Source organism: Stegostoma tigrinum, chromosome 18, assembly GCF_030684315.1.
Source record: "Stegostoma tigrinum isolate sSteTig4 chromosome 18, sSteTig4.hap1, whole genome shotgun sequence".
In the NCBI taxonomy this organism is placed as follows: domain Eukaryota; kingdom Metazoa; phylum Chordata; class Chondrichthyes; order Orectolobiformes; family Stegostomatidae; genus Stegostoma; species Stegostoma tigrinum.
In genome coordinates this window covers 883851-910000 of record NC_081371.1, presented here as the reverse complement: position 1 = coordinate 910000, position 26150 = coordinate 883851, and the positions used below count along the sequence as shown (strand labels likewise).

The window sequence follows — 26150 nt, the reverse complement described above, 5'->3', positions numbered from 1 at the left end:
TATCTGTAATTGAAACTCAACAATCGAATACTGTGCTTCATACATTTATTCATTATCAGCTTATCCTAGACCTGATTGGATTCTCTTAGCCCGGTTCAAACTTGTATCTTACTATTCCTGACCGCAGTCTATTTGTCGTTTCTGATTGTTTGTGCACTGTATTTCTGTTTTCAGATACTGAGAGTTGATGCCCAGTCCCCTGCTGAACACCTGTCACTGAATGCGGGTCGATTACAGTTGATTCCTCAGCCTCTGAGTAACTCTATCTTCCTGTTTAAGGGTTTCGGAGGAAAGAATTCCGGGGGAAATTGGCGATTGCTATCACTGCCAACTTCATTAACCGGCACACACGGGAGGAGGCCCAGGCCCAGGAGATCAGTGGCGTTGCCTTCATCTTCAACCAGAAGTTTTTTCAGGACCTGCGGGAAGCCACGGGTTCGTATTGGATTGACTCAAAGCTCAAATTAACACCCGGCATTTGCAACTTTGTCAAGGAGAGAGAGAGACAGAGTTCCAGCTCTCCATTTCGCTTTCTGACAACACCACTGCACAGTCCTGGCTTTATAATTATGTTATTTTGCCCCGTTGCCCACCTAAGTAAATAGATTCTTTTTATAAACATATGAGCAATCATTCTCAGAATCTCAATTTCATCACCCCTGAATCTTCTGTGCTGAAGAGACTGCAGCCTGTTTGGGCAAACTGTCTGCATCATTTTATCCTTTAAATCATAGAGTTGTACATTACAGAAACAAGCCCTCCAGTTCAACCTATCCATGCTGACCCGATATCCTGAATTAATCTAGATGCATTTGCCAGTATTTAGCCAATATCCCTTCCTATTCATATATCCATCCAGATGCTTTTTAAATGTTGTAATTGTACCAGCCTCCATCACTTCCTCTGGCAGCTTATTGCATTACATGACCACCGTCTGCATTAAAAGGTTGCCCCTTAGGTCACTTTTAAATCTTTCCCCTCTCACCTTCAACCTATGCCCTCTAATATATCGATGATGAAACTACCCTGGGAAGAAAATCTTGTCTATTCACCCCGTCCATGCCCCTCATGATTTTATAAACTTCTTTAAGGTCACCCCTCAGCTTCCAGTACTCGAGGGAAAGTAGCCCCAGTCTATTTGGCCTCTCCCTAAGCTCAAAATCTGTAACCCCGGCAACATTCTTGGAAATCTTTTTGAATCCTTTCAAGTTTAACAACATCTTTCCTGTAGCAGGGAGACCAGAACTGAACGCAGTATTGTGTAAGTGGACTAACCAATGCCCTCTACAGCTGCAACGTGACATCCCAACTGCTATACTCAATGCACTGACCAATAAAGGCATACCAAATGCCTTCTTTACTACCTTGTCTACCTAAGACTCCACTTTCAAGGAACTGTGAACCTGTACCCAAGGCCTTTTGCTCAGCAACACTTGACCAGACCTTATCGTTGAGTGTATAAGTGCTGCCCTGATTTGCCTTACCAAATTGCAACACCTTACATTTATCTAAGTCTCAGTGTAATTCTGCTGGATCAGCACTGCCTCCACTTCCTTGTCAACAGAACCATGCTGAGGGTTCTCATCGATATAATTATACCCTGAATACCATAGCATAATACTGCAACCCTCTTCAATAAGGACCAGCATTCCATTTGACTTTAAATTTGTTTTATGTGTGTTTGTTACATGTTTTTGTTCTTGGAATCCACTGGTTCATTGCAATGACTACTGACTCCCAGGCTGTCTGCATATTGTTCACAATGGCTGCTAACTCACACGCTGTCTATGGGTCAGACTGTGAAACACAGGCTTTATTGAGGTTCTGTGTGACTGAGAAGCAGAGCTTATGGCTGAATTTGGACAGTTTGAGTAGTTCTGCTTGTACCATGTTTAACCTGTTGCTGTTACTTTCTCACAGGCGTAGATTTAGAAAATATTGTTTACTACAAGGATGACACGCATTATTTTGTGATGACTGCGAAGAAGCAGAGCCTTTTGGAGAAGGGAGTGATTCTACAGGTCGGTAAGCCCAAACAAGTATCTTCATAGATCCTAGGCCAGAGGCTACTGTCTTATTTAGGTTTGAACTGCTGTAGATCTATATCTAGAAATCACCTAGCATCAGTGTAAAAATATTAAATATGTCCACACACATACTTCTGCTCCTAGTTCTTACAATTTTTATTTTTCTTGACACAGAATCTGTCACAATTAGCAGGACGCAACAGTGATGTTCAAATGGATGAGTCAGCATCTCATCAATGTTCACTTTTCTCACTGCTTCAACAAATAATTGTCTAATATCTTTGATCTACTCTCAGACCAATCAGCCTACACTTTGTTGGTTGTTCTACATTTTCATGTGTCCCTGACAGCCCTCAGTTTTAGCATCTCATCAGGATGATGAGAACTGATAGCTTGATGTTGTAGTCAGTTCTGACTAAATGTCACAATTGCCTCCTGTCTGTTTTACTTAGCCTCCGTATGGTCCTTGATGACAGATACTGGTCTTATGTAAAGTGATATAGCTGATCTGTCATTGTCTGTTCAAGGGACATGGGCATTGCTATCTAGAACAGAATTTATTGTACATCCTTAGTTGATCTTGAGAAGATGGTGGTGAGCTGTCTTCTTGAGCTGCTGCAAACATGGGACACTGGAGTCAGGATGGTGAGTAGCTTGGAGAGGAACTTCCAGGTGGTGGTGTTCCCATGTATCTGTTGTCCTTGTCCTTCTATATGGTTGGGCTCGTGGATTTGGAAGGTGCTGTTGGAGAACTCTGGGTGAATTTCTACAATGGATCTTGTAGATGGTACACACTATTTTTACTGAGCTTTGGTGGTGGAGGGAATGAATATTTCTGAACGTAGTGACAGTCAGGTGGGCTGCTTTGTCCTGGATGGTGTCAAACTTCATGACTGTTCTTGGACCTGTACTTATCTTGACAAGTGTAGTGATTGTAACGAAATCAGCTAGCTAGTCCTCGTGGAATATGAGTTCCCTGATTGGAGCTGACATCTGGTACCTGACTCTGAATGAGGCAGTACTAAAGTTAAAGACTGTTCATGTGTAAATAAAGGGTGATTGGTGATGGGATACCAGCCTCTGTGGAGTTATTTCAGTGGCAACAGAAGTAAAGCACAGTCCTGAAGAAACTTGCCTGCAATAGCCGTCTTTGAGTTAGTGTAAGAATTTTTTACGTTATGAGATAGTAGGAACTGCAGATGCTGGAAAATCTGAGGTAACAAGGTGTAGAACTGGATGAACACAGCAGGCCAAGCAGGAAAGCTGAGATTTCGGCCTAGACCTGAAACGTAAGCTTTCCTGCTCCTCTGATGCTGCTTGGCCTGCTGTGTTCATCCAGCTCTACACCTTGTTGTCTCTCTCTTACGTTATGCCTTTGTGTGGGAAGCTTGACCCATTCAACCCTGCTGTCGAGGACTGGGTCCAGTATGTTGAAAGAATGCATTAGTTTTTCTGAGCAAATGACATTGTGGCAGATCAAAAGCAATGAGTAATTCTCCTATAGACCTGAAGCTTTTTCTATTATTAGGAGCCTAACTTTTCCCTGAAGCAGCAGATACTAAAATCTTTCAAGAATTGATTGACATAGTTAAGGAATATTACAATCCTAAGCCTCCAATAATTTTGAGATGCTATCACTTTTACTCGGCAATTCAACAACCAGAGAAACTTGTACCAGGATTTTTGGCGAGATTGAAGTGGCTGGCAGAAGCCTGTGTCTTTCGTTTAATCCTTAGTGAGATGCTTAGAGACCATCTGATTTATGGGATTTGTGATGTGCAAAACACCATATAGCTGAAGCCCAACTGGACTTCAAACAGGTGCTGCAACTGGCAATTGGAAATTGCGGCAAGTGGAGTATATGAACTGCGAGGTTTTCTGATGGAAAAAGACATCCAACTAAGCTTGGGGAACACGAGTGAGGTAATTGCATAGCCTCACTATCAGAGACGATCAGGGACTATCAGAGGAGCCAAGGCCACCTTGCATGTTGACCAGGAAGCAATTCCACAATTCTGCAAGGCTTGCCCAGTGCCATTTGCCATATAGGCAAAAGTAGAAGCAGAAATCAGCTGGCTGAAAAGTGAAGGAATCATCAAACCAGTCCATTGGCGGAATGGGTAGTGCTTGACGTACCAATTTTGGTTCACCTTTGTGGGGATTTTAAACAATTGATAAACTGCTTTTTGCAGCTGAATAAATACCCAATCCCTTGAATAGTGGATTCATACACAAAGCTTGAAGGGAGGCTGACCTTCACAAAACTGGACATGAGACATGCTTACTTGCATTTATGTTTAGACTCGGATTCCCAGAGGCTGCTACAATTAATACCTATAGGGCCTTGTACCAATATACAAGACTGCCATTTGCGTATTCGCAACCTGTTCAATTTTTCAGCAAATAATAATGTAAGAAGGCAACGAGTGGTGGTTGATGGAAAATATTCAGCCTGGAGTCAGGTCACTAGTGGTGTGCCCCAAGGATCTGTTTTGGGACCACTGCTGTTTGTCATTTTTATAAATGACTTGGATGCAGGCACAGGTGGATGAGTTAGTAAGTTTGCAGGTTACACTAAAGTTGGTGTAGTGGTGGACAGTGTGGAAGAATGCTGCAGGTTGCAGGGAGACTTGGATAAACTGCAGAATTGGGCTGAAAGGTGGCAAATGGAGTTTAATACGGATAAATGTGAGGTGATTCCCTTTGGGAGGAATAACAGGAAGGCACAATACTGGGTCAATGGAAAGATTCTTGATAGTGTGGATGTGCAGAGGGATCTTGGTGTCCATGTAGATAGATCCCTAAAAGTTGCCACCCAGGTTGATAGTGCTGTTAAGAAGGCTTACGGTGTGTTAGGTTTTATTGGTAGAGTGATTGAGTTCCGGAGCTGTGATGTCTTGCTGCAACTGTACAAAACGCTAGTGCGGCCTCATTTGGAATATTGCGTGCAGTTCTGGTCGCCCCATTACAGGAAGGATATCAAAGCATTGGAGAAGGTGCAGAGGATATTTACCAGGATGTTGCCTGATCTGAAGTGCAGGCCCTATGAAGAAAGTCTGAGGGACTTAGGTCTGTTCTCATTGGAGAGAAGGAGGCTGTGAGGGGATTTAATAGAGACATACAAGATGATCAGAGGATTAGATAGAGTGGACAGTGAGAGTCTTTTGGGGGCATAGCTACAAACTGAGGGATGATAGATTTAAGACAGATGTCAGAGGCAGGTTCTTTACTCAGAGAGTGGTAAGGGCGTGGATTGCCCTTCCTGCCAATGTAGTTAACTCAGCCACATTAGGGGCATTTAAGCAGTCCTTAGATAAGGATATGGATGATGACGGGATAGTGTAGGGAGAGGGGCTTAGATTAGTTCACAGGTTGGCGCAACATCAAGGGCCGAAGGGCCTGTTCTGTGCTGAATTGTTCTATGTTCTATGTTCTAATGGAGAACAGTTGTACCTCATCTCGCCATTTACTAGATGACCTTCTAATAATGGAATACTAATAAGGAATACTTAGATAATGTGGATATAGCCCTATGGTGTTTTTCCGACACAGATGTATGCCTAAGAAGAGAAACATTTGTGTTCCAGGCCTCGCAAGTGACCTACTTGGGCTACAGAGTTGATAAGACTGGGTTACACCCATTGGAAGGTAAGGTAGGGGGCAATCAAAGGTGCCCTGGCTCTCATGTCTGGCCAAGAGCTTAGGTCGTTTATTGGGCTGGTAAATTATTCTGGAACGTATGTACATAACCTGGCATTAATCCTGGCACCTTTGCATCAACTCCTAAAATAGGTCAGCCTTGGAAATGGCTGCATAGGCAAGCTTTCGATGAAGTAAAGAACCAGGTAACATCCTCCACGGAGTTGGCACAATGATCCCAAGAAAGATCTGGTGTTGACATGCAATGTCTCCCTGTACAACATTGGGCTGGTATTAGCTCATAGATGGCCCAGTGGGAAGAAATGTGCTATAGAATATGCATCCAGGATCATACATCATAGACCATAAAATCCCTACAGTGTGGAAACAGGCCCTTCAGCCCAACAAGTCCACACCGACTCTCAGAGCATCCCATTCAGGCTCATTCCCCGTAACCTGCCTAATCTACACATCCCTTAACACTATGAGCAATTTAGCATAGCCACTTCACCTAACTTACACATCTTTGAACTGTGGAAGGAAACCAGAGCACTCAGGGAAAACTCATGCAGATACGGGGAGAACATGCAAACTCTACACAGACAGTTGCCCGAGGGTGGAATCGAGCCCAAGTTCCTGGCACTGTGAGGCAACAGTGCTAACCCCTGAGCCACTGTGCTGCCCCATTGGAACCCAGGTTCTCTTGCAGCCTCTACAGCGGCCTGAAGTGAGAATCATATGTCAAGAACCACAAGCCACCCACAACTTGACTTTGGCTAATGCAGAGTGTGGATATGCCCAGATAGAAAAAGGATTGGTGGCCATGTTTGGATGCAGGAAGCTCCACCAATACCTTTTAGGATGAAAATTCGTGATAATCACGGACCACAAGCCCCTACTTGGTCTCCTTAAGGAGGATAAGGCAGTGCCACCTGTAGCTTCGAGCCACATTCAGAGTTAGACTCTAATACTAAGTGCCTATAATTACACATCAGAACACTGTCCAGTAGCCAAATAGCGAATGTGGATGCACTGAGCCACTCCCATTGGCAGATGCACTATTTGTGGTACCCCAATGAAAGAGCCAGTAATGATAGTAAATTATCTGGAAATATTCCCAGTCACAGCTGATAATATCAGATCAGTGGATGGGGCATTGTTATGGGGATCAAGAGTGATTGTCCTGAGCAAAGGTTGCCATCAAATACTGGCTGAACTCCACCAGGGCCATCCAGCAGTCTCCAAATGAAGATGTTGGCAAGAAGCTATGTCTGGTGCTAGGCTTGACTGCAGACATTGGGCATTGCTCCACTAATGCCGCTGAGCGTCAACAAGAACAAAAATTACTGGCAGGAGCTGTCCCATATGCATGGGCCTGGCCAGGTAAACCTTCAACTCAGTTGCACATATAACCCTTGAAAAATCCTGTGTAGTCAATGTTCTTTGTTGTTGTAGACATCCACTTAAAGAGGTTGGATGTGCACGAGGTCCACTCGTCAAACACAGGGACGACAATAGAAAGACCGTGCACATCTTTTTCAACAGACAGAGTCCTGGATTTTTGGTCATATATAACGGACCATCGATCACCAGCAAGGAATTTGGTTATTTCTTAAAATTGAATGGGATTTGACATACGGGAGTAGCTCTGTATCACTCATCATCCAATGGCCTGGCACAAAGAGCAGTCCAAACTTTGAAGGCTGGTTTGAAGAAACAGCTAACAGTCTGAGTAGATATTAAGCTGTCACTGTTCTTATTTGCTTATAGAACCACCCCAAATGTAACTACTGGCAGAGTTGCTCATGGGTGGAAGACGTCGGCCCAGGTTAAGTTTGATTTTTCTGGATTTGGAGGGAGAAGATGAAACAGCATTAGGAGCACCAAGGCTGGACATAAGACTCTGCCAAGGGAGAGAGACAGTTTGATATAGGGCATGCATTTTGGTATAAAAATCACAGAAGTGGCCCCACATGGTTAAGAGACATGGTTGACATGAAGCCAGGATCAGTGACGTATGAAGTTCAGATAAATTTAATGAACCTGAGCAAGAATGTGGACATTATAAAAGCCACAAATGTGCAAATGGTGCGTGCAAAACATGCCCTGCCTTTCAGAACAGTCCTCAGAATCAGAGGTGAACGTGACGGATGTAGCTGCTTCAACATCTTTGTCACCAGAAGAAGAGAGTGAAATTCTACTGAGGCACTCCTGGCACAAGAGATGAGCTTCAATGCCTGACATGCCATCTGTGTCGGATGCTGAGTCGGAGGAATCTGATCTGGTGCTAAAACGCCCAAGAGGCTGCCCAGGAGAAAGCATTAGCCTCTTTCCTCTGACTCCGAGGGGGAAGAGATGTAGTGATTGTAACTATGTCGTAGAATATAGAATATTCTGTAGAATATGAGTTCCCTGATTGGGGTTGTTAACCTGGTCCAATCAGGGAGCCTTGCCTGACATATAAAAAGGGGAGTGCCAAAGATGTTGACATGCTGGTAGCTGATTTTGAATGAGGCAGTGCTAAAGTCAAGGACTGTTGATGTGTACATAAAAGATAACTTGGTGACAGAATTAATTGATTTATTGTTGTCATATATTGAGATACAGTCAAAAGTGTTTTACAGGCAGATGGTATCACACAAAGTGAATCATGGTAGCAGAACAGGGTGCAGAATAATGTTACACCCACAGAGATCGTGAAGAGAGAAACAGATATCAAGATTAACATTTGAGAAGCCTATTTAAAAGCCTGATAACAGCAGGAAAGAAGCTGTTCTTGAATCCATTCATTGATGTATTCAAACTTCTATATCTTCTGCCCGATAGAAGGGGGTGGGAGAGAGTATAACCAGGGTGGAAGGGGTCTTTGATTATGTTAGTTGCTTTCCCAAGGCAGTGGGAGGTATAGTTGGCATCAGTGGATGGAAGGCTTGTTTATGTGATGGACTGAGCTGTGTTCACAACTCTCTGAAGCTTTTGGTGGCCTTGGGAAAAGTGGTTGCCAAAACACGCTGTGATTTAGCCAGATAGGATGCTTTCCATGGTGCATCAATAAAAATGTCCCTTTAGGACATGCTGACTTTCCTTTGCCTTCTGACAAAGTAGTGACAATGTTGTTCTTTCCTGACCAGCACATTAATATGGTGGACCAGGACAGATTATACCAGCCTCTGTGAAGTTATTTCAGGGAGTAGTCCATCACAGTCCTTACTTGTGCCTTGCACATGGTAGACAGACTTTAGTAAGTTAGGAGGTGAGTTACTCGCCACAGTATTCCTAACCTCTGACCTGCTGTTGTTGCTGTTGTCTTTGTGTGGTGAGTTTCTGGTCACTGGTAATCCTCAAGATGTTGATAATGGTGGATTTAGTAATGGAAATGTCATTGAAGAGAAGCTAAACTCTTGTTGCTGGGCAGCAAATAGTCGAGACTATTGATTCATCTGCATCAATTGCTAGATGAGTTTCTTGATTTGTACTTTTCCTTTCTATTCACTTGTGGGATGAGGGTGCTGCAGACTGGCTAGCATTTCTTGCCCATCCCTAGATGCCCTTGAGCAGGTGGTGGTGAGCTATCTTCTTGAACCAGTGCAGTCCACCAGCTATACATTGACCCACAATGCCATTAAGGAGGGAATTCCAGGATTTTGACCCAGCGACAGTGAAAGAATGGCAATATATTCCCAAGTCAGGACGGTGAGTGGTTTGAAGGGGAACTTGGAGGTGGTGGTGTTCCCGTACGTCTGCTGCCCTTGTCCTTCTAGATCGACGTGGTCATGGGTTTAAAAGATGCTGTCTGAGAATCTTTGGTGAATTTCTGCAGTGCATCTTTTGATATCTTGCACTGCTGCGAGAATGGTGGTGGAGGGAGTGGATACTGGGGGATATAGTGCCAATCAAGTGGGCTGCTTTGTCCTGGATGATATCAAGCTTCTTGAGTGTTATTGGGGCTACACTCACCCAGGCAGGTGGGGAGTATTCCATCACACTCGTGACTTATCCCTCTTAGATGGTGGACAGGCTTTGAGGAGTGAGGAGGTGAGTTACTTGCTGCAGTATTCCTAGCTTCAGACATGCTCTTGTAGCCATTGTGTTAATGTGGTGAGACCAGTTGATTTTTCTAGTCAATGATAACTCCCAGGATGTTAATAGTGGGGGTTTCAGTGATGGTAACACCATTGAATGTCAAGGGAGGGTAGTTAGATTTTCTCTTGCTGGTGATGGCCATAGCCCTGGCATTTGTGTGGCACAAATGTTACTTGCCACTTGTCAGCCCAAGTCTGGGTATTGTCCGGATCTTGTTGCATTTAAGCACGGACTGCTTCAGTATCTTAGGAGGCACAAATAGTGCTGAGCATTATGCAATCGCCAGCAAACATTCCTACTTCTGATCTTATGATAAAGGGAAGGTCATTGATGAAGCAGCCGAAGATGGTTGGACCAAGGACTCTACCCTGAGGAACTCCTGCAGTGATGCCCCAGAGCTGTGACGATTGACCTTCAACAACCCCGACCATTTTCCTATGTATCAGGTATAACATGATATCACGTGGAGTAAATCAAATTGGCTGGAGGCTGGTACCTGTAATGCTGGGGATCACTGGAGGATGCTGATATGGACCATCCACTCAGCACTTCTGGTTGAAGATTGCTGTGAATACTTCATCCTTATTTTTTGCATTGTTATGCTGGGCTCTTCCATCTTTGAGGATGGGGATATTTGTGGTGCCTCCTCCTCCAGTGAGTTGTTTAATTGTCCACCACCATTCACAATTGGATGTGGCAGGACTGCAGAGCTCAGATGTGATCCAAAACAAACAGAGGTTGCAGGAAAAGCTCAGCAGGTCTGGCAGTACCTGTGAAGAAAAAGTCAAAGTTAACATTTCAGGTCTAGTGACCCTCTGATCTGACCTGTTGGTTGTGGGATCACTTAGTTCTGTCTGTCACTTGCTGCTTTTGCTGTTTGGCGTGTAAGTAGCCCTGTTTGGTGGCTTCACAGGTTGGTACTTCATCTTCAGGGATGCCTGGACCTGCTCCTGACATGCCCTCCTACACTGACCATTGAACCAGGGTCAATCCCCTGGCTTGATGGTAATGGTTAAGTGGGGGATATGCTGGGCCATGAGGTTACAGATTGTGCTGGAGTACAATTCTGCTGCTATTGTTGGCCCACAGCATCTCATGGATGCCCACTCTTGAGTCACTGGATCTGTGCGATTTAGCATGGTGACAGTGCACATTGGAAGTTATTCTGAATGTGAAGGCGAGACTTTGTCTCCGCAAGGACTGTGTGATGGTCACTCTTACTGATACTATCATGGACAGATGCAACTGCAGCGGGTAGATCGATAAAAATGAGGTCAAGCATGTTTTTCCGTCTTGTTCATTCCCTCACCACCTGCCACAGACCCAGTCGAGCAGCTATGTCCTTTAGAAGCTGACCAGCCTGAATTAAAGTACTTTTGTCGAGCCCCTCTTCATGGTCGACATTGAAATCCCCCACCCAGCATATATTTTGTGCCCTTGCCAGCCTCAATGCTTCCTCCTAGTGTTGTTCAACGTGGAGGAGTATGGATTCGTCAGCTGAGGGAGGACATTATGGGGTAATAAGCAGGAGGTTTCCTTGCCATCTTTAACCTGAAGCCATGCTCTCTGCTCCCTGCCCATTCACGTAACTGTCCAGATACATCTTACTTGACGCTATCTTGCCCGCCTCTACACCTCCTCTGGCAACCCGTTCCAGGTACCCACCATCCTCTGCGTAAAGAACTTTCAATGCTTATCTCCCTTAAACTTTTCCCCTCTCACCTTGAAATCGTGACCCTTGATAATTGAGTCCCCCAGTCTGGGGAAAAAGCTTTTTTCTATCCACCCTGTCTATACTTCTCATGATTTTGTTGACCTCAATCAGTCCCCGCTCAACCTCCATCTGTCTAATGTAAATAATCCTAATCTACTCAACCTCTCTTCATAGCTAGCGCCCTCCATACCAGGCAACATCCTGGTGAGCCTCCTCTGCACCCTCTCCAAAGCATCCACATCCTTTTGGTAATGTGGCGACCAGAAATGTACGCAATATTCCAAATGTGGTCGAACCAAAGTCCTATACAACTGCAACATGACCTGCCAACTCTTGTATTCAATACCCACTTTTTCCCCTACCTCTGCTGGGTCTGTCCTGCTGATGGGGCAGGATGTTTCCAGGGATGGTAATGGTGATGTCAGGGACATTGTCTGTGAGGCATGAATAGAACATAGAACATAAAACATTACAGCACAGTACAGGCCCTTCGGCCCTCGACGTTGTGCCGACCTGTCATACCAATCTCGAGCCCATCTAACCTACACTATTCCATGTACGTCCATATGCTTATCCAATGACGACTTAAACGTACCTAAAGTTGGCAAATCTACTACCGTTGCAGGCAAAGCGTTCCATTCCCTTACTACTCTCTGAGTAAAGAAACTACCTTTGACATCTGTCCTATATCTTTCACCCCTCAATTTAAAGCTATGCCCCCTCGTGCTCGCCGTCACCATCCTAGGAAAAACGCTCTCCCTATCCACCCTATCTAACCTTCTGATTGTCTTACATGTCTCAATTAAGTCACCTCTCAGCCTTCTTCTCTGTAATGAAAACAGCCTCAAGTCCCTCAGCCTTTCCTTGTAAGACTTTCCATTCATACCAGGCAACATCCTAGTAAATCTCCTCTGCACCCTTTCCAAAGCTTCCACATCCTTCTTATAATGCGGTGACCAGAACTGTACGCAATACTCCAAGTGCGGCCGCACCAGAGTTTTGTGCAGCTGTAGCATAACCTCTTGATTCCGGAACTCGATCCCTCTATTAATACAAGCTAAAACACTGTATGCCTTCTTAACAGCCCTGTCAACCTGGGTGGCAACTTTCAAGTATCTGTGTACATGGACACCGAGATCTCTCTGCTCATCTACACTACTCAGAATCTTACCATTAGCCCAGTACTTTGCATTCTGGTTACTCCTATCAAAGTGCATCACCTCACACTTGTCCGCATTAAACTCCATTTGCCACCTCTCAGCCCAGCTCTGCAGCTTATCTATGTCTCTCTGCAACCTACGGCATCCTTCGTCACTATCCACAACTCCACCGACCTTAGTGTCATCTGCAAATTTACTAACCTATCTTTCTCTTTTCTTTCATATTCTGCTGTTATAGCTATCCGGATTGGTATCGGACTGTTGTCAGCAGCAGTGATGGCGGTGCCTGGCTCGGGTACCCTTGGCTTCAATAGATCTGAGCCTGGACTTGGGAATTCAGTGGGTGATTGGCTGTTGAGTTTGATTCAGAATGGAGACAAGTCCTGATGTGGTCTGGAGGGAAGGCCCGGCACAGCCTGGGGGTGAAGCCTGGTATGGGCCGGATCAAGGCCTGGTACTGTCTGTGGGTGAAGGCTGGTGCTGATTGGGGGTGAGGCCCACCACAATCTTGGGGCAGGGCCTGGTGTGGACTGGAGACAAGGCTTGGATTGTGATGGAGGCAAAATCCTAGTGCAGACTGGAGGCAAGGCCCATTGTGATCTGGGGTGGGGCCAGGTTTGGACTGGAGGAGAGGCCTGGACTGATATGGAGGCAAGGTCTCAATGCAGGCTGGAGACGAGTCTGGGAGAGGGCCAGGTTTAGATTTGAGGCAAGGTCTGGAGCAATATGGAGGTGAGGTCCCAGTGCGGTCAGGAGGCAAGGCCCAGTGCAGTCTGGTCGCAAGGCCTGGTGCAGACTGAAGGCTTGGCTGAGCGCAGTCTGGCTATTGCTTAAACAGTCCGTGAGACAGCTCTCCCAACTTTGGCACTAACCCCAGATGTTAGTGAGGAGGACGTTGCAGGGTCAACAAGGTTGTTTCTGCTGTTGTCTTTTCCAGTGCCTTGGTTGATGCCAGGCGATCCATCCAGTTTCATTTATTTGAGACTTTGTAGCGATTGGTGCAACTGAGTGGCTTGCTAACTCATTTCAGAGGGCAGTTGAGAGCCAATTATGTTGCTATGGGTATGGAGTCAGATGTAGGCCAGACCAGATGAGGGTGGAAGATCTCCTTCCCTGAATTAGTGAACCAGATGGGTTTTTCTGACCGTCGGCAATGATTTCACAGTGATCAGTAGATTCTTAATTCCACACTTTTTTAAATTATTGAATTCAGATTCCACCATTGCCTATCTAGGTTGAAGGTCATCTCAAGCTGAAATTTGCCAGGCATAGCTGACATGATCATATGAGAAGAATCATGACAGCTACAGTACAAAAAGATAATTATATACACTAGGCTCTGTCAACAGCATAGGTGCAGCATACCACCATTTAATCAATGAAACAGAGAACATTAGAACCAACACATCAACTATGTTTCTGTTCACAGATGCTGTGAACTTCTAGCTTTCTTTGTTTTTAACTCAGCTTTCTAGTATCTGCAGCATTTTGCTTTTTAATTGTCCAGTAGTAGAAATCAAGAATTCGTGAATCTTGCAAAAACTGATAATATGTCAGTTATGATTGGTCATCTCAGGAACTCACAATTATATAATTACTTTTGGTATTTTTGTAATTTCAGTTTTTTTTATAGGAATATTTTCACAAAATGCTCATTTTTCGATCATAGAGCATTGATTTTTGTGGTAAGTGTGAATTTGCTGTACTTTCAAGGAAGAGTTCATGGAAATATATTTGAGACCTGGACCTTGATGGAGTGCCCTCAGTGTGATCGAGTGGGACCCATGTTCAGCAATGCCCACACAAAGTGATAGAGATAGGACATGGGCATTTTAGAGACTTAAACTGCAGATAATCATTCAATAAGATTCCTTGTAACTCACTTCAAACATCCATTGTATAAAGCACCTACTTTCAGCACGTACACATGCCCAACCCAAAACCCTTGATGAGATTCCAACAAGCAACTCTGGCATTGTTTCTGTCTTTTCCAGGATTTCTCTGACACTGAAAGGCTTCTTTCCCGGAATAACATGAATCAAGAAGCACTCCTGAACTATGTGAAGGAGGCTGCCAACTTTTCCACCAATCATCAGCTGCCACGCCTAGACTTTGCCATGAACCATTATGGCCAGCCTGACGTGGCCATGTTTGACTTCACATGTATGTACGCCTCCGAGAACGCATCATTGATACGTGAGGAGAATGGCAAAAGGCTTCTGGTAGCCCTGGTTGGGGATAGTTTGCTTGAAGTAAGTACCCATGTCAGTCATCTGACTCATTGGAAACGGATTTTGGATCCCGTATCAAAAGTCAGTCACTGGATCCTGTACTATGAGCCAATACCTCACTGGATCACAGACTGAAAGGGCACTGGATACAATGATTTGATCAATGCATCCCATGTTGTGCACCATTAGGCTAATGCAATCTCTATTATAAGTCTATAGGTCATTGATCCTCTGCCAAATTAATAAATCTTTTAGATCTCCTGATTTTCTAAAAAGTGATTGTATCTCATACAGTCGTTCATTAGATCCTGAATATATGTATTAATAAGTTCCCAAACACATGTTGTGAGTTAGTAGACCTCTGGGCCACATAGGATGAAATGTTAAGTCACTGGATGCAGTGTTGTGGGTTAATAGATGATCATGGACACTGCCTCCATCAAATTCTCCCAGGACTGGACAGGATTAGATAAAGAAAAATGCTCCCTCTACACTCTTTAGCTGAAAGTAATACTGCATCTTTTCTTGTAAACTGTAAAGTTTGCTGCATTCTATCCCCACTAAAACTCCCAGGACAATGTCAGACCAATGTTAGATTAGGAGTAAATCTTCCTCAACTCCTTTAAATGAAAGTAAAGTTTTCTCTATTTCTTTAAACAGAAGGTAAATTTAAAGTAAACTCTCATGTCACCGATCCCATCAAACACTCCCGGAATAAGTACAGCATGGGGTTAGGTACAAAGAAAGCTCCCCCTAGTCTTTTAAACAAAATGTAAAGCTTCCTTGAAGTAGAAGAGGGTAGGTGTTAGAGTCATAGAGATGTACAGCACAGAAACAGACCCTTTGGCCCAACTCGTCTATGCTCACCAGATATCCTCAAAAAATCTTAGCCCCTTTGCCAGCATTTGGCCCATATCCCTGTAAACCCTTCCTATTAAAATACCCACACAGATGCCTTTAAAATTTTTTTTTAACCGGCCTCCGCCACTTCCTGTAGCAGCTTATTCCATACACACACCATCTGCGTGAAAAAGTTGCCCCTTAGGCTCCTTTCAAATCATTTCCCTCCCACCTTAAACCTGTGCCCTCTAGTTTTTGACTCCCCCACTCTGTGGGGGGGAAAAAAAACCTGGGCTATCTACCCTGTCTGTGCCCCTCATGATTTTATAAACCTCTGTTATGTCACCCTGAGCCTCTAGTGCTCCAGAGAAAATAGCCCCAGCCTATTCAGCCTCTCCCTATAGCTCAAACCCTTCAATCTTGGCAACATTCGTGTAAATCTTTTCAGAACTCTTTCAACATCCTTCCTATAGCAGGGACACCTGATTCTAGATATGAGGGAACTGGGGGAGACTAATGTGCGTTGTTCGTTGTCTCTGACTCTCTGTGTGTTCTCCAGTCTCTGACTTTGCTGGTCTTTGTGTAACCTTGAGTTGTGATTCTTTTACAGCCTTTTTGGCCTATGGGAACTGGGATAGCACGTGGATTTCTTGCTGCTTTTGATACTGCCTGGATGGTGCGGAATTGGGCACAAGGTGCAACTCCCCTGAAAGTGCTGGCAGAGAGGTGAGATCTGCTGCTGAGCTATGTTTTTCGTTTATTGATCAGCTTCATTCCCATTTCTCTCTCTTTATCTCTGTCAATGCCAAATCTCATTGAGATCTAACATTACTGTTTGGAATTGTTAGTTGGTTTCCCGAGCTGCCTGGTTTTCAACCAAATGTTTCAACTCCCTTCTAAGTGACGTCATCAGTACTGTGTAGCTTCTGTTGAACCATTATTGTTCTGTCCTGCTCTGAATTTATATTGTACGGTCTGTCATGGTGGCCAGTTTTATTTCTGGTTTTGTATCGTAGTGGAATGTAGATGGGGTCTATTTCAACATGCTTCTTAATTGCATCAATGGTTGAAAAGCAGGCCTCCTGAAATTCTCAGAGATAATGGGAACTGCAGATGCTGGAGAATTCCAAGATAATAAAATGTGAGGCTGGATGAACACAGCAGGCCAAGCAGCATCTCAGGAGCACAAAAGCTGACGTTTCGGGCCTAGACCCTTCATCAGAGAGCCCGAAACGTCAGCTTTTGTGCTCCTGAGATGCTGCTTGGCCTCCTGAAATTCTCATGCTTGTCTTTGTCTTGCTGGCCCTAGTACTGTAACTTTGTCCCAGTCAAATTAATGTCCTTCTATGTCAGAGTGTATTGAAGCAAGGAAGAGTTGTTCCTTTCTAGACATAATGGTGGAATGAACAAACAACAGTGAATTCCTTACCAGCACATACAGAAAAACAACACACACAGATCAAAACCTGAATTACAACAGTAACCAACAAAAACCAAAAGAATTGCAGATGCTGTTAATCAGGAATAAAAACAAAGTTGTTGGAAAAGCTCAGCAGGTCTGGCAGCATCTGTGGAGGAGAAAACAGAGTTAAGGTTTTCGTTCTGGTGACCCTTCCTCAGTTCTGTTTTTGTACAACAGTAACCACCCCAGGGTCCACAAGCGATAACCCACTGCAACACCCCAGAATTGCACAAAAACTAAAAGGAATGCCTATACAGAGTCTTTGCAAACAATGGTTATCCTAACAGCTTTGTCCGCTAATCCCTGGCAAACAAACAACACAAAGACGATACTGTACACCCCGACACATTGGCCACCCTAACCTATGTTAGAAACACATCAGAACTGACTACGAGACTCCTCCAACCTCTTGGAATAAGGATAGCACACAAACCAGCAGCCACAATTCGCCGGTTACTCAGACGAAAGACTCCCATACCTACAAGGAGCATGACAAATATGATATATAAAAGACTATGCAGCAACTGCAAGAAATACTACATAGAACAGACTGACAGAAACTCACCACAAGGATGCACAAACACCAACTCGCAGCAAAGCGACATGACCACCTCTTTCTTCAATCAATACGCTCCGACATAGAAAGACATTAGAACATAGAACATAGAACAGTACAGCACAGAACAGGCCCTTCAGCCCACAATGTTGTGCCGACCATTGATCCTCATGTATGCACCCTCAAATTTCTGTGACCATATACATGTCCAGCAGTCTCTTAAATGACCCCAATGACCTTGCTTCCACAACTGCTGCTGGCAACGCATTCCATGCTCTCACAACTCTCTGCGTAAAGAACCTGCCTCTGACATCCCCTCGATACTTTCCACCAACCAGCTTAAAACTATGACCCCTCGTGCTAGCCATTTCTGCCCTGGGAAATAGTCTCTGGCTATCAACTCTATCTATGCCTCTCATTATCTTGTATACCTCAATTAGGTCCCCTCTCCTCCTCCTTTTCTCCAATGAAAAGAGACCGAGCTCAGTCAACCTCTCTTCATAAGATAAGCCCTCCAGTCCAGGCAGCATCCTGGTAAACCTCCTCTGAACCCTCTCCAAAGCATCCACATCTTTCCTATAATAGGGCGCCCAGAACTGGACGCAGTATTCCAAGTGCGGTCTAACCAAAGTTTTATAGAGCTGCAACAAGATCTCACGACTCTTAAACTCAATCCCCCTGTTAATGAAAGCCAAAACACCATATGCTTTCTTAACAGCCCTGTCCACTTGGGTGGCCATTTTAAGGGATCTATGTATCTGCACACCAAGATCCCTCTGTTCCTCCACGCTGCCAAGAATCCTATCCTTAAACCTGTACTCAGCTTTCAAATTCGACCTTCCAAAATGCATCACCTCGCATTTATCCAGGTTGAACTCCATCTGCCACCTCTCAGCCCATCTCTGCATCCTGCCAATGTCCCGCTGCAGCCTACAACAGCCCTCTACACTGTCAACGACACCTCCGACCTTTGTGTCGTCTGCAAACTTGCTGACCCATCCTTCAATTCCCTCGTCCAAGTCATTAATAAAAATTACAAACAGTAGAGGCCCAAGGACAGAGCCCTGTGGAACTCCACTCACCACTGACTTCCAGGCAGAATATTTTCCTTCTACTACCACTCGCTGTCTTCTGTTGGCCAGCCAATTCTGTATCCAAGCAGCTAAGTTCCCCTGTATCCCATTCCTCCTGACCTTCTGAATGAGCCTACCATGGGGAACCTTATCAAATGCCTTACTGAAGTCCATATACACCACATCCACAGCTCGACCCTCATCAACTTTTCTAGTCACATCCTCAAAAAACTCGATAAGGTTTGTAAGGCATGACCTACATTAATTGACTGGGACAAAGTTATAGTACTAGGACAGGCAAGACAAAGACAGGCACAAGAATTCCTGGAAACCTGGTTTTCAACCACCAATGCAATTAAGAAACATGTTGAAAAGACCACATCTACATACCACAACAGTACAAAACTAGAAACAAGACAACCTGAAACAAAACATCCCACCATGACAGACCAGACCATATAAATTCAGAGGGGGCCAGAACGACAGCACTTCAACAGAGGCTACACAGCACTGATGATGTCACCTAGAAGGTAGATGACACGTTTGCATGAAAACCAGTCAGCACGGTGAACCAACCAGCAGCTCCAACCACAACTCAGGCTATTAGATCTTTATTAAAACATTAAACATTACTGTTTGCAACTTGCTTATCCTTCCCTTGAGTTCATAGGAATAAGAGGGGGCCATTCTGACGCTCAAGCCTGTGGTCTTTTCTATCCAATCATGGACTCTTTACATCAGCAGCCTTTCCTCGTTTTCCCTTGATTCCCTCAACCAATAACATTGTCATTGCTGGTTCTTTTGATCTAGTATATCCCCAACAAGCACAGCTTTTTGTGACAGTGAATTCCAGGTTGCCAGTTCTGGATGTTTGTAAACTGCAGTTCATCATTGCCCTGAACAAATGAGAATGAAATTTTGGACATTCTTTTTTGTATTCTCCTACAATAGGAAATTATCCCTCCTCACCTAATGGATGAAATATTTATAACCTGTTAAGCATCTTCATATCTGGGGAATTTAGCTACAATTAACTGCTTTTAGAATATACATGAGGTTTAATGTAGTCTCATTAATAATGAGAATGAAAATGGCCAGCTGTTGTAAAAATCTACCTGACCCTCTAGGGAAGGAAATCTGCTGATCTAATCTGGTCTGGTTCATGCATAACTCCAGGCATACAGCAAAACGATTGACCCTTCTGTAATGATGTAGTTAATGGAGGAAATGACCTTCTAGAATCCTAGAACCATATAATACAGGAGAGGCCTTTGACCCACTTGACCTATACCACCAAAAATGTACTACTGCTTACACTAGTTTCACTTTCCTACACTAGACCCATAGCCTTGAACGTTATGACTCTTCAGTGCACATCCAAGTCCTTTTTAAAGGTTGTGAGGTATCCTGTCTCACTACCCTCCAAGGGAGCGCATTCCAGATTCCCACAACCTTCTCAGTGAGACAGGTTTTCCTTAAATTCCCTTTAAACCTCCAGTCTTTCACTTTAAATATATGCCTCATTGTTATTGATTGTTCAATGACGGGGAGGAGCTGCTTTCTATTCTTCAATGTAATCTTATGTACCTCTATCAGGTCCTCCTCAACCTCTCTGCTCAAAGAAAATAACCCAAGCCTTTCCACCCTCTCTTCGTAGTTAAACTGTCCCATCCTAGGCAACACTCCTGTTGAATTTCCTCTGCAACCCTTCCAGTGTAATCACATCCTTCCTACTGTTTGGTGACCAGAACTCTACTTAGTACTGCAGCTGTGGCCGAACAAAAGTTGGAGCCACAGTCCCATATGTCATCTTAACCACCCTATTAATCTGTCCACTTACCTTCAGGCATCGTGCTGTTAACCTCAGTGACTCTGTCTTTGGGCAAGCACCCCAAGATCCCTGTGTTCCTGAGTTTCCTAGTGTCCTGCCATTTATTGAGCACTACCTTGTTTTGTTCCTTTTTCCAAATTGCATCACCTCACATTTATCAGGATTAACTTCCATTTGCCACTGATCTGCCTATCTAACCAATTCATTTATATCCTCCTGAAACCTAAGACCTTCTTCCCCACTGTCAACCATTTTGCCAATCTTGTATCATACACAAACTTACTTATCACCCTCTCCATATTCTCATCTACATCATTTATGAATATCACAAACACAAGCTGTAGTACATCACTGCACACCAGGCTCCATTCATATACACAGCCTTCTATCAACACCTCTACCTTCTGTCACTAAACCAATTTTGAATCCCACTTGTCATATTACCTTAGATTCTATGAGCTTTACTTCCTTTATCAGGCTCCCATTTGGAATCTTATCAGAGGTCTTGTTGAAATCCATATAAACTAGTCAACTATACTAAGTATAGGAGTTAGGATGTTTTGTTTAGATTGTACAGGACGTTGGTGATGCCTCTTCTGGAATACTGTGTCCAATTCTGGTCGCCCTGTTATAGGTAGGATATTATTAAGTTGGAGAGAGTTCAGAAAAGATTTACCAGGATTTTGCTGGGAATAGAAGGTTTGAGTTATAAGGAGAGGCTGGATAGGCTGGGATTCTGTTTTCACCAGAGTGTGGGAGATTGAGAATTGAACTTTATTGATGTTTATAAAATCATGAGGGGTATGGATAAGGTGAATGGCAGTGTCTTTTCCCTCGGGTAGGGGATTTCAAGACTAGGGGACATATTTTTAAGGTGAGGGGAGAAATGTTTAAAAAAGACATGGGGACTTTTTTTTAATGTAGAATGGCTCATGTATGGAATGAGCTTCCAGATGAAGTGGTAGATGCCCGGTTACCATGTTTAAAAGACTTTAGATAAGTACATGAGAAGGAAATGTTTGGAAGGATATGGGCCAAGCGCAGGTAGGCAGAGCTAGTTTAGTTTGGGATTGTGGTTGACATGGACCGGTTGGACTGAAGGATCCGTTTCCGTGCTGCATGACTCCAACACTCTATAAAATGCCCTATCCTCATCCAAACCTGATCACCTCCTTGAAAACATCCACCAAATTTGTTCACTGTAACCTCTATGTGACAAAACCATGTTCCTAAAATTCGAGGTGATGTTGCATCTTCAGGTTGGAATGGAGGAACTTCAACAATTTCAGTCAGCTAATCCTGAAGTGTTATGTAGGCTGGTCTTACTTTGAAGCTTTGCTTGATATTGGTGAGAGGTTCTGTTGTTGTCCCTTATGAGGGGATACAGAAGCAAGAAGGAAAAAGTGGATAAGCTCTTAACCAGTAGATTTCCTACTTGAGTTACAATGTGAGATTGTTTAATTTTTCAAAAGTAACAACAATGTGATTTGGGCCCAAATTATTTAAAGCAACAAGCTTTAATATGTTGTTTAGTAAGAGTGTTGATCTTATACAAGTGTTTGACTAATCCATTAGAGAGTGATTAATACAGGCTTCTGGCTGAGGGGTCTGTTCCAGGTCAGGGTCCATTTCTGGGTGACACTTGGGTATTTTGGTTGAAGCATCATGGTCAAGTAATCTTCTGTAGAAGGACATGTCAAGTTCTTTCTGGTGGTCATGTTGTTCAGATGGAAGATAGAATTGTTCTTATCTGGGCTGTGTAAAGCATTCTGCTCAATTCCTTTAGTAGTGATCTCTGCCACAGCAGAGCTTTGTTATTGTCAGCATTGAACCCTGCAAGGTATGGTGTAAGGTAAATTGGCACTGGAGATGATGATAAAGGTGGCTGTCAGCTCCATACCGAGTGATAGGCTGGTATTGAGAGAGATTTCAACTGTCTTGTTACCTGGGATAAATGAGGAATTTATGGCTGCTTATGCTGATAAGACAAATGTTTTACAGCCTTAAACAATTGTGGACATCTTCAGCATAGTGCTGTGTGTTTATGATGGATTTATAGAGCATTAAAGACCACACCACAGGCAAGGTTCCCCCAAATCATTATGATTCCAGCTGGGAGTATCTCAAACCATGAAGCTGCTGGGTGAAGAGGGCAAACTGACTCCCCTTGTTTATTGACCCACTGCTTTAGTTGGTTGCAACAAGATTAATTTAGAAAGGATCCCTTCCCCTTGTGTTTTAAACGTGGCAAATTTAACTAGACCTTCTTGAATTAACAAAGAGTTAGTTTATTAATGAATAAACACAATGAGAAATAACGAGGCAACATTTATTAGGGATGAGGTGAGTCCCAAAATTTTTTCTTGAAAATACAAAACAGTCTCTGGATTGTCCTTGAAGAGGGAATGGATGAACATGGTGGCTGTTGGTGTGGAGGTTACTGGTAGCATAGAGATTGCTAATGGAGAAGTGTGATATAAATTATATGATTTATGTATTTTAATATCATTTATTGTAAGTTTGGCTTTTGAATGTATAATGTAGGTTTTCTGTGTATCTGAAGTTGGTGATTAACTTGCAAGTATTTCTATAGCCATGGTAATTTCTTTTAAAATGGTTTTTGAGGCGAGAGATTTAGAATTAATGGGTTTTTTATGCACTGCTAATAGATTTTTAATTACCTTAGATTGATTTGCAACCTAGCAATGGGACCTCAAGGTTTGTCCGAGATTTCTGGAATTCATGTTTTTTTAAGCTTGAATATCTTTGAGAGAGAGGCTTTTTCCCCAGTTTTAGTTTAAGTTTCATTCGAGGATTTCACAGGACTACTTAACAATGATTCATTGACCAATGCAGAGAAGGGAAAGATGCAGTAAAATAGGTTACTTCAGAGCAAAGTATTAGTATTCGTCCCAGATAGGAAGTATTGGGATAAAACCCTAAAGAGGTTACATAAATCTCAATATGCTTAAATTCAGATGTGTAATATCTCCAGAAAGAAACAATGAACTAACAGCAGTTACAGTCCGTACATTAAATTCACAAGCAACTTAAACCTACTGAGAAGTTTTCTGCAGGGAGTCTGGTGCAAGTACTGTATCAATGGTATTTTTGAGTACAAAGTGTGTTTGTGCTGTGTTTTCAGTACCAGGTAAAAGTTGTTTTTCTTTTCATCTTCTAAAGTAGTGCTTTGGTTTAATGGGATTATACTTTTACTGTCTGTTAAGAAATCTTTAAGTTTGTGTTTGAAGTAGGCAGTTAGGTTCATTCTATTTTATCTTCATAATCTTTAGTTAATAAAATTCTGTATTATTGCTAAATGCAAATATGTAACATTGCATGCTTATTTTTCAGCAAGAGACCCATTCATTAAAACCAAAACAAAAATAAAATGTTATCAGAGATAATGGGAACTGCAGATGCTGGAGATTCCAAGATAATAAAATGTGAGGCTGGATGAACACAGCAGGCCAAGCAGCATCTCAGGAGCACAAAAGCTGACGTTTCGGGCCTAGACCCTTCATCAGAGAGGGGGATGGGGGGAGGGAACTGGAATAAATAGGGAGAGAGGGGGAGGCGGACCGAAGATGGAGAGTAAAGAAGATAGGTGGAGAGAGTGTAGGTGGGGAGGTAGGGAGGGGATAGGTCAGTCCAGGGAAGACGGACAGGTCAAGGAGGTGGGATGAGGTTAGTAGGTAGCGGGGGGTGCGGCTTGGGGTGGGAGGAAGGGATGGGTGAGAGGAAGAACCGGTTAGGGAGGCAGAGACAGGTTGGACTGGTTTTGGGATGCAGTGGGTGGGGGGGAAGAGCTGGGCTGGTTGTGTGGTGCAAATGTGATCTTTAAATCTGGTTTCAGTTTGGGATCTGACTTGTACGGTAGTAGCATCAGCAAAAGTTGTAAGAATATTCAGCTTAAAGATTCCTGGTGTTGCAGTTTTAAGAAAGCACTTTTGTCCTGATTCTCTTCAGTGATGGCTGCCTGGCAGAGCGTATTTTTTCTTTCCTTTATTTGCAGCGCAGAGTTGCTTAAATAGCTGTTCTCAGCTGTGACCCTTGCAGTATAAATTCTTCCCCAAACTAGCATGTCAGGTCACTAACATATACAGATGACGGCTGAAATTCACTTTCACTCCTGTGCCTGTGTGCTTGAAAGGAAAAAGTGTAATTATGTACCTTTCATCCAGACTGCTGTTTTAGTTAACATCTTTTCCAGTCAGAGTTTCTCCCAGGAGATTACAAATTCAATTTGTAATGTTTTCTCCCTTTGAAGCTTCTTTGACACCTCGTTATGTGTGGCATTCCAGAGTGTCTTTCTGATTCTCTTTCTCTCTCTCTGTCTGCCTTCGGGCAACCACTGAATTTACATTTACAGCACAAAAAGACACATTTAATTTAAAGAGATAGTAGGAACTGCCGATGCTGGAGAATCTGAGATAACAGTGTGAAGCTGGATGAACACAGCAGGCCAAGCAGCATCAGAGGAGCAGGAAAGCTTGACGTTTCGGGTTGGGACCCCTCTTCAGAAAATATCTGAAAATTTCTGAAGAAGGGTCCCAATCCGAAACGTCAGCTTTCCTGCTCCTCTGATGCTGCTTGGCCTGCTGTGTTCATCCAGCTTCACACCACATTTAATTTAAAGTTTAACAGATCCCTAGATAAAGTTATAGAGATATACAGCATGGAATCAGACCCTTTGATGCAACCCATCCATGCCAATCACATATCCTATATAAATCTAGTTCCATTTGCCAGCATTTGACTCGTATTCCTCTAAATCCTTCCTATTAATGTACCCATCCAGATGCCTTCTAAATGGTGTAACCATACCAACCTCCACCATTTCCTCCGGCAGCTCATTCCATTCATGCACCACCCTCTGTATGAAGAAGTTGCCCTTTAGGTTCCTTTTATATCTTTCCCCTCTCACCTTAAACCTATGTGCTCTAGTTTTGCCCTATCCATGCCCCTCAGCATCCAAAGCTCCAGGGAAAATAGTCCCAGCTTATTCAGCCTCTCCCTATAGCTCAGACTCTCCAACTCTGGAATCATTCCTCATAAATCTTTTCTGAACCCCTTCTAGTTTTACAACGTCCTTCCTGTAGGAGGCAGATCAGAGTTACATGCAATACTCTAAAAATGACTTAATCAATGTCCTGTATAGCCATAACATGACCTCCCAACTCCTATACTAGATGATCTGGATCTGAGATCTATGGTCAACACAAATGCAGCACCGGCCTGCCGCTTCTTCTGAAATCCTCTTTCATGAGAGCAAGAAGCCAATCAAAGTAACTTTTTACTACTCTTTGCCTCGGAAAAATTTCAGTCAAGTCAACTGCCATGTGTACTTGCTGCAGAGCGGGGTGGCACAGCTGTTTTAAGGTTCCAGTCTGGTTGTCTTAGCTGTAGGATAATATCAGATTTCCAGGAATATCCCCCAGTGTCAAGGATGTTTTAAGCGTGTTTGGAAATCTAGATACATCAATTTGGCACCTGGTAAATGTCATTGATCCCATCTCAGACTCGTTGATTGC

General features: G+C 43.5%; 1 protein-coding gene across 2 annotated transcripts in view; it reads left to right on the top strand.

Moving 5' to 3' along the window:
• LOC125460785 (protein-methionine sulfoxide oxidase mical3a-like) overlaps positions 1 to 26150 on the top strand; it is a 374391-nt gene that overhangs the window by 105073 nt on the left and 243168 nt on the right. Inside the window, exons 7-10 of one of the 2 annotated variants that reach the window (XM_059652260.1) lie at positions 280 to 435; positions 1921 to 2021; positions 14618 to 14875; positions 16305 to 16420. In XM_059652260.1, coding sequence (XP_059508243.1) covers positions 280 to 435; positions 1921 to 2021; positions 14618 to 14875; positions 16305 to 16420 — 631 coding nt within the window. Of the gene's footprint in view, positions 1 to 279; positions 436 to 1920; positions 2026 to 14617; positions 14876 to 16304; positions 16421 to 26150 lie in introns of those variants that run through there. The other variant, XM_048548699.2, reaches the window with a different exon arrangement.